At 39.4% G+C, this 13,612-nt stretch overlaps 1 protein-coding gene across 1 annotated transcript in view; it reads left to right on the top strand.

Moving 5' to 3' along the window:
- FBN2 (fibrillin 2) overlaps positions 1-13,612 on the top strand; it is a 257,674-nt gene that overhangs the window by 13,246 nt on the left and 230,816 nt on the right. The window contains exon 5 of the mRNA XM_045565793.1: positions 4,264-4,359. Coding sequence (XP_045421749.1) covers positions 4,264-4,359 — 96 coding nt within the window. The remainder of the gene's footprint in view (positions 1-4,263; positions 4,360-13,612) is intronic.

Below are 13,612 nucleotides of genomic sequence, written 5' to 3'. Positions count from 1 at the left end.
GCCTTTTGGTCTATGGGAAAAGTGTTACTGGCAGAGGGAAAAGCAAATTTAAAAGATCTATAGTGGGAACAGGCTCCGTGATTTTGGAAACAATGAGGAGACTCACGTCTCTGGAGTAAAGTGGGGAGAAAGGGTGGTGATAGTGTACAGCCTTACAGGCCTAGGAACAAAGTTTGGACTGTGCCATAAAAATTATGGGTAGTCACTGGAGCATTTTGAACAGTAGTGTGGTGTGATATGATTGATATTTTGAAAAAAAAAATCATTCTGGCTTCTGTGTTGAGACTGAGTTGTAAGAGAGAAACAGAAGGGCCAGCTCGCAGCTCAGGGGTGCTGGGGAACGGCACTGCCGTGACTGAGGGCGTGATGAGAGGTCGGATGGAGCTTGCGTTTGCAGGTGGAATCTACGGAAGGCAGTGTGTGCTGACAGACCAGGCGTGGTGGGTGAATAAAGTAGGAAAAACAAAGATCTGAAGTGCCAAGGAGAGGGCTTTGGTGGAGCCCTTGGCTGAATGGTGATGTGATTTTCTGGTGTGGGAAAGACTGAGCCGGGAGTGGGCCGGGCCGGGAGTGGGCGCTGAGGACAAGAGTTCTGTTTTGGAGCTACTAGCCAGAGACATCGGTTAGCCTTCCACGTGTAAAGAGCTGTGAACTCCGGTCTAGGGAGAGTGGACGGAGATAGAGATATAAATTTGGTAGCATATAGATTAAATTTTTGTGTAGATAATATTTAAATCATAATCCTGGATAAAGATCAGTAGGAAGTTGTTGTAGACAGAGAAGAGAAGAGATTGAAGCCAGAGCCCTGATGCAGCCCAGGATTCTGAGGTGGGGAAGAGGAAGAGAAGTCTGCAGGAAAGAGTGAAAAAGAGTGGGCGACAGGATAGAATGAAAAGTGGAGGGGTGTGGTGTCCTGGGAGACACAGGATGAAGGCAGCACCAGTAGCACGATTTCTGTAGACCTGTGTCAGAGCAATAGGCTCTTGTTACTTTCCTCTTTTTCACATTTTGTCCTGCTTTAGAAGGCTGTTTTCATCTAACACCTTTGTGTAGAAGTAAGGATCCCAGTTTCAGATCTGACTTATGCCCAAGTGTCTGTACCTCTGCTGAATGGGACAGAAATCTGTCTGATAAAAATGTGTACCTGTCATACTGCCTAGCACAGATTAGGTGTTCAGTAAACATCTGTTGAATGAAAATGTTCTTTGAATATCTGAACTTCCGCAGTACCCGATCGGCGTCCTGTTTCACGGGCTGACCAGCGGGAGACGGTGCTTCCCCTCCTGCCCTGGCTGTGGTGGCCGCTGAGAAACCAGCTCCGGCTTCCATCCGTGGTGTGTCTTTTTCTCCCCTGCCTTTCACTTCACTTCCGTACTGGATGGAAGCATTTTTTTACGTCCTGGGTGGTCAGCATTCCTTCCACGATGGAAATTTAGGCATTTTCAAGTTTCTTTCCAACTCCAGTTGAAATAGAAATTAGTTTCCATTCTGTTTTGTTACCAAAAAAGTTATTTTACAAAATACCTTTCATCATAATTCATTTGAAAGAAGTAAATTCACCTCTTTTATTTTTTGCCTCTACTTTTATTTGTATTTCCTGCTTCTCTTCTTTTTAGTGTAAGCTTTGAGTGCTATAGAACAAGTCTTGTGTTTTGCACAAATGTTCTATAGTGAAAAAGAGGAAGGAAAGTAAGAATGTAGAATAGCTGCAATGTGCAGCCACTGTGCACTTTGTCTTATACATCATTTTATTTAATCCTAAAATTTCTCTGGGGTGAGAACTGTTTACTTCTGTTTGCAGGCGGGGAAACTGAGAATCAGAGACCATGTGGTTAGGAGGTACTGGGAACAGCACAGCTGTTCCTCCATTCACCGTGCTATACCATTCTGCCTTGCAAAGTAGTGGAAAAAGTGCGGTTCAGTTTCGACATGGTGCAGGATTTTGTTGAGTTCCTGCAGCGTGGGGAGTGCTACAGCGGGTGACGGGGATTCAGAGGCAGCTGGTCCTTATCCTGGGAGAGTGCACTCCCACGTGACAGACAGGAATATAAGCAAATGACTGCATCAGTTGGTCTCAACCTTTTTGTTCATGGAATCCCTTTACATTTTTTAAAGTTACCAAGGAACTCAAAGATCTTTCGTTTGTATGGATTCTATTGATATTTACAATATTAGATATTAAAACTGAGATTTTTAAAAATATTTATTTATTCGTTTAAAGATAGCAATAAACTCCTGTTACATGTTAACATAAATATTTTTATGAAAAATAACCATATTTTCCAAACCTCTAAAAAATTGAGTGAGAAGGGAGGCAGTGTTTGTCTGACCTAGACAGGTTAGATTAGGTTTAACCTGGTAGTCGATCAACCCTTTCCCGGAGGAGCCTGGGTTTATTCAGCCCTGTGCTCCTACCCGGGATTTGGAAACTCTGTTTTGGAAAACGCGGAGAAAAGCCCTTCTTTGCCCTGGCTGAGGGTCCCAGTCAGTGGCCACTGCTTTTCCCCAGTCGTGCCTTTTCTAACTAGTGTAGTGATGAGAGAACACATCTGGGAAAGTGACTTCCATTTAAATTTCCTACACATTGATACCATTTAAACAAAATTTCTCACGTTTTAATTAATCACATTAGACTACAGTTGCTGTTTTGCAGTATAGCTTTTTAACAGTTGAAATCTTCAGATCCTGACAATCATTTCTGCAGTTGTACACTGCTTAGAACAAGTTCTCCGACTGCTTTTGTTTTCTTCCACCTTCCTGTCCACTTGCATCTTTCTCCTTCTCCTCATGGTCTTTATTCCCTTTCCTTTATGCTTCATATTTGCTCATCTAACTTACTGCCCACCCCTGCTTTCAAGGCCATGAGTTGGAACTGAGCTGGGGACAGGTGAAGAAGCAGAAAGGTGCAGCCCGTGGGGAGATGGGCTGGCGCCAGGCGCACAGAATCATGCCTTCAGTGTAAGCATAAATGTCAGACTAATGGAAGGCCACTGTACAGTGATGCTTTAGGATGGAGCTATCTTTTGTTTCCAAGTGCCTTTTAGTCTTACTGCCATGGGCAGAACAGACATCACTCCATGCGTTCTGGACGATGGTAAGTAAACCGGTTTAATATTCCTGGAAGGAAGTGGCAGCATTATTGCATTTTTAGATATCAGTGTACTTACTGAGCTTCCCAATTTTGCTATGTGCCGCACTCAAAGTTGCACATAAATGTGTTTTTCCCCCTCACTTTCCTCTAATTTGAAATAATCAGTATCCTTCAGCTCTGTTTTGGGAAACACGTTTTAGAATGTACTGCTCTTCATTGGTGAGGACAGAGTGTTTCACCAGGGAGGGTGGGTTGGGAGGCAAGCTCTCAGCATCTTCTCGTAGAGAAGACACGGTTCTCGAATCCAGCTGTCCTCGTGGTGGGTGGTGGACACGTACATTTCAAGGGTTCTAGCGGGGGCTCCTCGAGGCCTGCATTGCTGTGCGGGGCGGCGCAGCGGGGAGCAGCTCAGGTTCAGGTCCAGCTTGCCGGCTGCCTCTGGGCCCACAAACCCCAAATCCTGGTCTCCTGGGCCACAGGTATAAAGGAGCGAAGAGAATGTGTGCTGTGTGTTTGTCATTATTTTGAAACAATTTAGACTGTGGGTTAATTTCATATTAACTGTGTTGACACAGTTTTTTCCCTCCTTTCTTTTATAACCTGCTCATAGTCAGTAAATATTGGTTACTTCTCTTGGCATTTTACAGCTAAAGTTGATGGTGTTTCCCCCCACTTGTCACTTCTTTCCTGGCTTCCTTTTCTTCTCTGACTTTCTTGCTTCCCCCCTTACTGCCATGTCCTCTTTATTTTTCCGTGTCACATTTCCCCTCCTACTCCCTCTCCCTGCTACCTAAAGTCAGCCTCCTTTTTCCTTCATTTGCCCATATTTGTTCACTTCCTTACCTATGAAAAGATAGATTATAGGGTCAGCAGAAATAAAATAAAGAACTGAACAGTTATATTCTGACTATGTGAGCATCAAAGCCAGCCAATCCTTGTGATTCTGATTTAAAACAACAAAAAATACCCTTTTGCCAAATGCTTTCTCAACAATTACTGGCTTTAGTCTCAATGTACACCTAAGTATATTAACTTAAATTTATGATGTGTGGTGTGACTTGTGTCTCGGAGATGTAATTTAATGGACGATCTTGATTGGCAGCATCACTGCACTGCTATGTTATGCTTGGAGATTTCCTGTGTAATGAGCTTCTTGCTGTTTTTGTGTGCAGCTGTCTGTGAAAATGGGTGTCAGAATGGTGGACGTTGTATCGGACCCAACCGCTGTGCTTGTGTTTATGGATTTACTGGTCCACAGTGTGAAAGAGGTAAGAAGAAAAAAGAGAAATGAGAGCCTCACTTTAAAGAAGCCTATTTTGTTGTAAAAATGTATAATTTTTTATTTAATGGAGATTATTCTAATGAAATCATATTTTTACTCTTTTTTGGTTATGTCTGTAACTGGAATGGTAAGATTTTGAGACATAGCAGCAGAAGCATCTCAGTTTTTCTCCCCGAGTGATCTTGGTTTGGGAGGCCGACTCTGCAGCTGTGGCTCCAGCGTAATACTGAACGGGAGGCTGACGGCTCGTTCGAATAATGTGCTTAATTCACATTGGAAGCACTATTGGGAGTACTGCTTCCGTTAGGAAAAGGCATAGTGTCAGGATGTCCTTGGCTTCAAAACGCACAATATATGACATACATTTTTCTAAGCAATAAGGAAATATGTTATATTTAATAACAAAAAAAGTGCAGAGCTAGTGGGCTTCAGGTAGGGTGTGATCAAGGCTTTCCTGTGATGTGCTATCTTTCTTGGCTCTGCTCCCCTTTGTGTTTCAGTTTTTGCCCACTGTGGAGTTCTTTGCGGCTGTAGCATGGCTGGCTGTCAGCAGTCCCTGAGGTGGCATGCTTCCTTGTTCCCCTCTAGAGAGAGAAAATGTCTCCTCTAACCCTGGGCCAATAATGGCCTCCAGAGATATTTTATATGCTGACAACCTAACCTTGAGTGTTTTAAATAATTCATGGCAAGGAGGGTTAATATGTTTGATGTAGACTGTTCAGGGTTTATCCTTGCAGCAGGAGGTGATTTAAACTTCCCCAAAGTCACATGGAAGGGATAATTGGGTGTCTGAACCTAGTAGAGCTTTCGCTGGGCCAGAGGAAACCAGGGGGATGGATGCTGGTAGCATCGAGAATTGCCCACTGTATCCGTGTAGATGGTCAGTCAAGCCAGTGTGAAGCCAATTGACCATGGTTGGAATAGCAGTTAGACTCATGACCTACATGTGACTGCTGAAAGTCTCCAGTGTTGATGCACTAAGAGACCTAATAATAATATCCTAATGGCAAATGATTGCTGTGGTGTGTCAAAGAAGTTAAGCTTTATAAGATGCAATAAATAACTATTTAGCACTGAACCATAAGAGTAAAAAATCAGTTTAAACGAAAAGTAATGTTATGTAATCATTCATTGTTATGTACATCCTCAGTTTATTTTCCCAGGGCTTGTTATAGCTCTAAAGTTTTATAGCACTTTCTTTATTGTGAAACTTGAGTATATGAAGTTATGTCCATGAAATATTACAGATGAGTAGGGGTGATGGTTTATATATGTATAGAGGCTTTGAATTGTGAAGAAACCTTATATTGTAAAAATTATACTGATTACTCTGACAAAAATTTTATCCTGGTATTCAGGTTAAGTCTTGAGAAGAAACTGAGAAATTAGAATTACATGGTGAAGTCTGAAAAGTAAGATGTAACACTTTTTTAACATACATGTGTATGTATGTACACATCAAGGTATTTATATCATTCCTCACGTAACAGAGATATCTTGGAACTGAAGTATATTTCACAGATGTCAGAGTTTACAGTTACACTTAGGATGAATGTAAATGACTTTTCCAGGTGCCTTTTTTGGGGAAGAAAAATTAATTATGAAATATTAGCATAAAAAGATAAGTTGTTCAGAACGGAAAAACACATTTCCTAGATGATGTTAAGTTTATTTAAACACCACAGAATGGAGAATAGTTAATTTAAAACTTCAAACTTAATCATAATTGGTAGAGATGATCTTCATGTTTCTGAAAGTCATGCAAACTGCAGCTCCTCTAGCCTGAAGCAGTTCCCAGTGCAGTTCCTGACGGGCAGGGCGGCTGGGTGGGCAGTGTCCACGCAGAGGCCTCCGGCGTTACATCGGACCCTTCAGCAGTTACTCGTTCATTAGATTTGTTAGTCCTTGCTAAATTTATGGGACTCCAGTAAAGACTTACATGCATTTTACATGTACAGTAGCATTTTTTCAGAAGAAATTACAAAATTAGTTAATGAATTAGCCTTAGGGGTATTTTTTAAAATGTTTGTTTTTTTTTTTTTTTTTTTTTTGAGACAGAGTCTTGCTCTGTTGCCCGGGCTAGAGTGAGTGCCGTGGCGTCAGCCTAGCTCACAGCAACCTCAAACTCCTGGGCTCAAGCGATCCTCCTGCCTCAGCCTCCCGAGTAGCTGGGACTACAGGCATGCACCACCATGCCCGGCTAATTTTTTTCTATGTATGTTTTAGTTGGCCAGATAATTTCTTTCTATTTTCAGTAGAGACGGGGTCTCACTCTTGCTCAGGCTGGTCTCAAACTCCCGACCTCTAGCAATCCGCCCGCCTCGGCCTCCCAGAGTGCTAGGATTACAGGCGTGAGCCACCGCGCCCGGCCATGTTTGTTTCTTAAAAGTCTTATTAATTACTACCCTTCAGAGGAAAGTTCTAAAGCTTCATTTCTTCTAAAGAAAGAGTTAGCAATTTCCATTCTTAGATAGTAACCATGAACTGTAACATTTTTAAGAGATAGTTTCAATTGAATTTTTAAATGTATACTAGCTAATTCTACTAAAAATGGAGTTCATAATTTTTCTCAAGAAACATTATGTCTACATACATACAAAAGAAATAACTCATTTATGTTGAAGTTAGTGAATTAAGTTCATGTGCCCTGTTAACATTTAATGTTTATAATTTTTAAAAAATTACTCAATTTAAAAATATGTTCTTTGTTATCTAAAAAAAGACTTTTGTAAATTAGGGATATTTCTCCTCCCTAATGTAGAACACATACAATTTTCCTTTAAACCGGACTCTTGGGATCAGTTGTATGATAAAATATGGCTGCTTTTCCAGCTATCTCGGCTTCTGGCAGACTGGTTTCCGGACACAGAGATTGAGTGGTAACTAATGACTGGCACTATTGTGGTATTTAACTTGAGTCTGGGTGCTGGGTAAGCTGAACGTCTTTGGAATTCTCGCTCTTGTTGATATCTACAATGACCTTTTATACTTAGCATCAAAAAAAAAAAATTATTGTGGCCACATGTTGATTGTAAAATGCAGACAGCTCAGCTGTGTCCAAGGCACATACATGAAGTTACTCAGTTCTTTGTGTTTCTCTTTCCATACAGGTGACATTTGAAAAAAGATAAATACTAAACTTAATATGTATCTGAGAATAAATAGAAATGGAGTCAGCATTATATATCAAGACTTGATGTAGTTTTTTCCCTAACACTTAAAATGTACCTTATTTCTTATCAATAGAAACTTGAAGGGGGCAGGCAGGCAAGAAATGAATTTTACTTAAGGGATTTCTGGACAAAATAAATGATTACTTGATCACAAATATGGTCTACCCAGAGTCCCTCTTTCAACTTCTTTGACTGAAGTGGTTGTTGCAATCTTTCATAATTGAATTTTCCTTGAAGCTTGTATAAGGACTATCTTTTAGAGATATATCCTAGACCCTTTTAAGTTATACATGTTACTACTACAAATTGGTTTCTGTCAGGTAAACATGACTTCCCTTAAAAGGTGTGTAAATTCTGTAAAATTTCAAATAACCTAGTGTTTAGTTAAATTTCCTTTTTAAGGTGCATCTTTCAGTACATTTTAAAGGAAAAAAAAGAGGACTAGACAATTTTTAATCTGTTGACATTTTCAAGAAAAAATCAAAAAATTGTGAAATCAAGTTGCAAATATTAGAGTTTCTAAAGTACAAACTTTCAAGCCTTTATGTCAAGTGAAAATGGATTGATTTTACTTTAGGGCAGGTTTCATAAAATCATCTAGTTGTAGAACCTAATGCAGGAACTCAGTGTCTAGACGCACACCTGGGAGAAGTCATTCAGTCTCTGCTTGGGTACCTCTCGTCTCACTGCAGCAGAAAGCAGCGTTTATCCGCAAAGCCCTGCTTGCTGTAACTCTGCATTAGTATGCCACCGCCCAGGCTGGACATCAACAGATTTATAGCACATCCCTTATTGTCTGGTTCAGTGGGAACATGATGATGACAACTTGTCTAAAATGAATCAACCACAGTCCACCATTCGGGTTTGCATGATGGCAACCTGAAGTCTAATTATAAACTCTTGAATTATTCTACAAATTTTTGTCCACCCGCCTACATTTCAGGAGGTACAGTAACTATGATAGCCATTAAACCTGCTTAGACCTTATCCAGATTCTCCAAGACCACATGTGGGATTTTCCTGAATTCTGGGAATTGTGAAGATTAAAGTTTGTTCATAAATAACTGATACACTTGTTAATCCCATGGCCTTCGAATTTATTAGAAAGTATGTAGGGTGGGTTTGTACATCCTCTGAACATTCATGTAATGTAGCAAATTAATAGTATAACCAGGAATACAGGGGAGCGTGGTGAAGGGAGCAAGCTGGTATTACACAGAATTCTGTACACAGTGGATTTGATCCTTGCAGGAAATATGTAAACAATATTTTTTAGGAAAAAACCTTCCATTTTAATTTTCTTTTTTAAAAGTGATGCATGTTCATTATAAAATAATTTAGAAAATAAAGCAAGATAAGAGAAGAAAATGCAATTATTCATAATTCCTCTACTCAGGGTTAATTACTATTAATATTTTGGAGAATATACTTTTGAGTTGTTTTTTTACTGTACATAGAATGTTTACAAAGAATGGGATCTTTCCATTCTTACTGAAATTTACTGTTCTGTAATATGAAATGCACTTATATCTTGCTTTTCCTTTTGTGCTATTAAAAATATTATGTTATAGATTGTAATGGTTGCACTGCATATCATAGTAATGCCAAAGAAGAAGCAAGATTTTAGTGCAAGATATAAGTGCTTTGGGGATTTTATTTCTTTTTACCTTTTTAAACACAAATTAGGCTATACAGGAGAGGAACCAAACTAATTTTTTAATAAATATTTAATATTTATTCATCCAGTATTTGTTGAGTGCTTATTAAATATCAGGCTAAGTACTTAGAACTTTAGTTATAAAGAAAAACAATATATACTCCCTGTTAATAAGAAGCCAGTTGTCTATTTAAAGACCAGACTAGTCATCTACTTTAAACATGGAGATGCAATATGACACAGTAAATACCATGATAGGAGTAGGAACAAAAAGTAGGACAGGTCTGAAATGCACCCTAATTAAGGGCGAATTAGAAAAGTCTTCCTGTCAGTTCAGTGAATATAGAATTAAAAAAGCATAGTTCATTACAGTTGGAAACACAGTGTCAGACTAATTTCTGTAACAATATTATAAGATACATCATGATTGAGTCAGGTGCTAATAATATTAGTTAAACTCCATGGTTACCATTACCATAGTCAGTAATCTGATATTTATTTTTAGAAAGAAAATTACAAGGAACAGAGAGAATGTTACCAGCTGCAGATGTCAGACTCACATGCACCCGTGAATGCGCGCACGCGCGCACACACACACACACACACACACACACACACACACACACACACTTCTGCACTTGTGAGGCTGTTCAGAACGTTTTATAACCTTGCACTCTCTAAGCTAAACTTAGCCTTAAATGGGCATCAGAGAAATACCAAAAGATCTGTGGGAACTTAACTTTCTGGCACTAGCTCAGATGACATCCTTATCTTGAATGCCATTAAGAACAGAGGGAAAGAAAATGAGAGAAGAAAAAGCAGACAGTGGGAAGTGGAAGAAAAAGAAGAGAAGATGATGTTAGAAAAGAGAGATGTAATGCTAGACAAGGAGCAAAGATGCTTAGTTGTATAAAGGACAGACTTAAATCTGGGAGAAAATCGATTCATTGATTGATGTCTCTGGGAGAGGCCAGGCTTTGATTTTTCAATCCTTGGTTTAAGCCTCCGTCTGCTGTTTAGATCTGTGGAATAAGACTGAATGTTTTGGCAGCCCATGATATTATATCCTCTTTTAACTAAAGCAATGCATATTTCATTTATTCCAGCTCTGAGCACCTTTCTTTGTTTGTTTTTGGTTTATCTACCTAGAAGCAGGGAAACCTAAAATATTAAATAAAAACGTTAGAATATTTTATATTTGTTTTTGTTTTTTTTTTTTGAGACAGAGTCTTGCTTTGTTGCCTGGGCTAGAGTGAGTGCCATGGCGTCAGCCTAGCTCACAGCAACCTCAAACTCCTGGGCTTAAGCGATCCTCCTGCCTCAGCCTCCCCAGTAGCTGGGACTACAGGCATGCGCCACCATGCCCAGCTAATTTTTTTTTCTATATATATTTTAGTTGGCCAGATAATTTCTTTCTAGTTTTAGTAGAGATGGGGTCTTGCTCTTGCTCAGGCTGGTCTCGAACTCCTGACCTTGAGTGATCCACCCGCCTCGGCCTCCCAGAGTGCTAGGATTACAGGCGTGAGCCACCACGCCTGGCCCAGAATATTTTATATTTGTATAATTCCATAAATATTTTTCTGTTTTCCTGTTTCAACATCAGGTTAAAAGACATTGGAGGTCAACTAGTATGGAAGCTGGGCAAACTACCACATACATACACTCAAATTAAATGTAACAAAATGTTATTATACAGGAGTTAGTCAAAATTAATTGAATAAAATGTGTGTGGGGGGGAATTATGTAACATACACCATATATTTCAAAAATCACAAACGTTATGAATTCCTGAATAATGCCTGTCTGCAGGGGTTTCGGATAAAGGCCTGTGGATCCTTAATAGCTTTACAGAGTTGCTGAGAAGAGTCAAAGCAACAGTGTGCTGAGCGCCTGCACTCGCTGAGCTGCAGGCCTGACACAGGATGGGCGTCCACTGAGTGTTAGCTGTTGTTGTATTTTAGGAACACAGAGTGTAGTCAAAATCAAAGCTTAGTGCTAAGACTTGTGTGACCTTGGAAATGTGATTGCCCTCTCTGATACATGTTTCTACATCTACAAGTGTATTTATGACATCAACTTTGTATTATTTTTGTGAGAATTCAATGGTATGATATAATGCCTGGCACACAAAAAGGATGGTCATTGATGGCAATATCTTTTTTAAAAGGACACCCTGGTTCTCAAAAAGATATAGTGGCTGGCTATTTGAAATGGAATATTCAAAAATACACTGTCAAATGGGAGGGGAAAAAAGGATTTTGTGAGCTATTTAAGTCACACAAGTAAAGTTTAATGCTGTTTTTATTGAGAGTGGAAGGACTTAGAATAAATAGAACATTTTAAGAGAAGCTCACATTCCTGAGATGAGAATTAAATGATATATAAAGTTCCTAGCCAGTGTCTGGCACAGAGTAAGTACTTACTAAATGATAAGCTATGATCCTTAAAAAAAGCCAAGATACGATACACTGCCTTAGATAAAATTGTCTTGTGGTAAGGGAGAGATTGTTTCAGGATTACTGGGACATAAATTGTGAACAATGTAAGTTTCATTGCTTTAACTTTTGTGGGTGTTTTGGTAATAGTATAGATCAACTGGAAAATACTGTGTATCATGTTCATTACCTTACTTGTTATGCATTTGAATTTTTAGAACCTGCTTATCTTCTTTTGACATGTTTTTACTGTAAATACCACCAGTGTTGCTATTAGTAGTTACTCATTATTTAACTGGCGTCTTGACAGTGTCTTGGACCGCCCCTCCCTATGCACAAAGTATTGTTCTAAGCATCTCACAGTGTAACTAACAGATACATAAGGGTTTTTTTAACCCAAGATACTTGGAATCAGTAGACTTGTGTATTGCTAAATCTAATAGAAGAAGTAGGTCAGAGGGGTTTTTGAACAGTACGGAGATCAGTTCTTCTGTGAACCTTCCTTGACCACCTGCCCTCCATCCCTGCCTTATTCGTCTGGCAAAAATTAGCCCTGCTCTCCTCTTGTCTTACCTGCCGTGTATTCCATTCGTCTGGAATAGCTTTCTGTGGCATTGTGTTGTGACTGCTATTTACTTGGCTGTGAGCCTCTTAAGAGCAGAGATTTTTATCTTGAATTGCCTTTGTGTTCCCTGTATTCCACACAGTGCAGCATAATGGAAGCCACACCATGTATGTGACACGGAAACACAGGGATTCCAAATAGAAAGAGGACGATAAAAAGTACAGAGATAATAAAGGTCCTTGAATGTTCACAGGGACTTAGTCACTTAGTGTGGCTGTGACACATAGTTAGTGAAAGGAAGAGTAGATGATGGGGCTGGAAAATAGACTTGGACCTTAATACACAAAGTCTGGAATGCCAGAGTCAAGAGGCTACCTCTGTTCTAGGCGGTGGGGAGAGGAGCTAGGAATGTCGTTTCCCTCGAAAGTCTAATCCGGAGTGGCAACAAGACGGAGTGAAGCGTGGAGGGACTGAAGGCAGAGACCACTTAGGGGAACTCATTGCCGGTCAACTAGGTCATAGCAATAGATGCATTAAGTTTGTATAATGTTTTCACTGAGATTATGATTTAATGTGTGCATAAATTAGATTATTAATATAAATGTGAAATGGAAAATTATGTAATATTGGGGAAAATAGTATTTATTGAACATTTACTATGAAAAATACTTTAGAGGAATTAATACTTGTAACAACCCAAAGATATTTTTAAACATCACATTATGGACAAGAAAACTGAGGCACAAAGAAGTAAAGCAATTGTCTGAAGATCACTCAGCTAATAAAGTAGGATTTGAGCACAGGTAGCATGACCTCAGAACCCATGCACTTAACTACAACTTTGTTTTAAGTGACATAACGTTACAAAAGTAATATATTTCTACTTTTTAGAACTTTATTGTGTTAATTGCTCAGAATGAGGAATGATAACAGCGTACATGATGCTATTGCATGAAAGGGATGGCTTGCTGTTTGTGGATTCTTATCTGGTCTAGGAAAATCTTTTTGGCTTATAAATTTCAGGTTATACATCTGAATTTATATACCCAGAGTTTCTTTATGTATGGAATCTTCTAAAATATATATATAATGTTGAAAACAAAATTGAAACTTCTATTTCCTGCTGAGATGGACTGATAGGAACTAAATTAGCCTTCCTGTCTGAAACAAATTAAAAGACAGAACAGAATCTATGAAGCAGTGGTTTTCAAGGTATTGGACACCCAGCAACAAAAAACAGTGATCCCTGAAAAAATGAAACAAACAACGTGAACCGTTTGATTTCCCTAGCTTGCTGCTTGGGAGGGTGTTTCCAGGTTGTGCTGCAGGGAGAGAGAACCCAGGCACAGCTTGGCAGACTCCCTGAGTTGAAGAGATGGAGAGATCAAGATGGCTGGAGTTCTCGGGGC

Source organism: Lemur catta, chromosome 12, assembly GCF_020740605.2.
Source record: "Lemur catta isolate mLemCat1 chromosome 12, mLemCat1.pri, whole genome shotgun sequence".
NCBI classification, from domain to species: domain Eukaryota; kingdom Metazoa; phylum Chordata; class Mammalia; order Primates; family Lemuridae; genus Lemur; species Lemur catta.
This window is presented reverse-complemented; position numbering and strand designations above follow the sequence as displayed.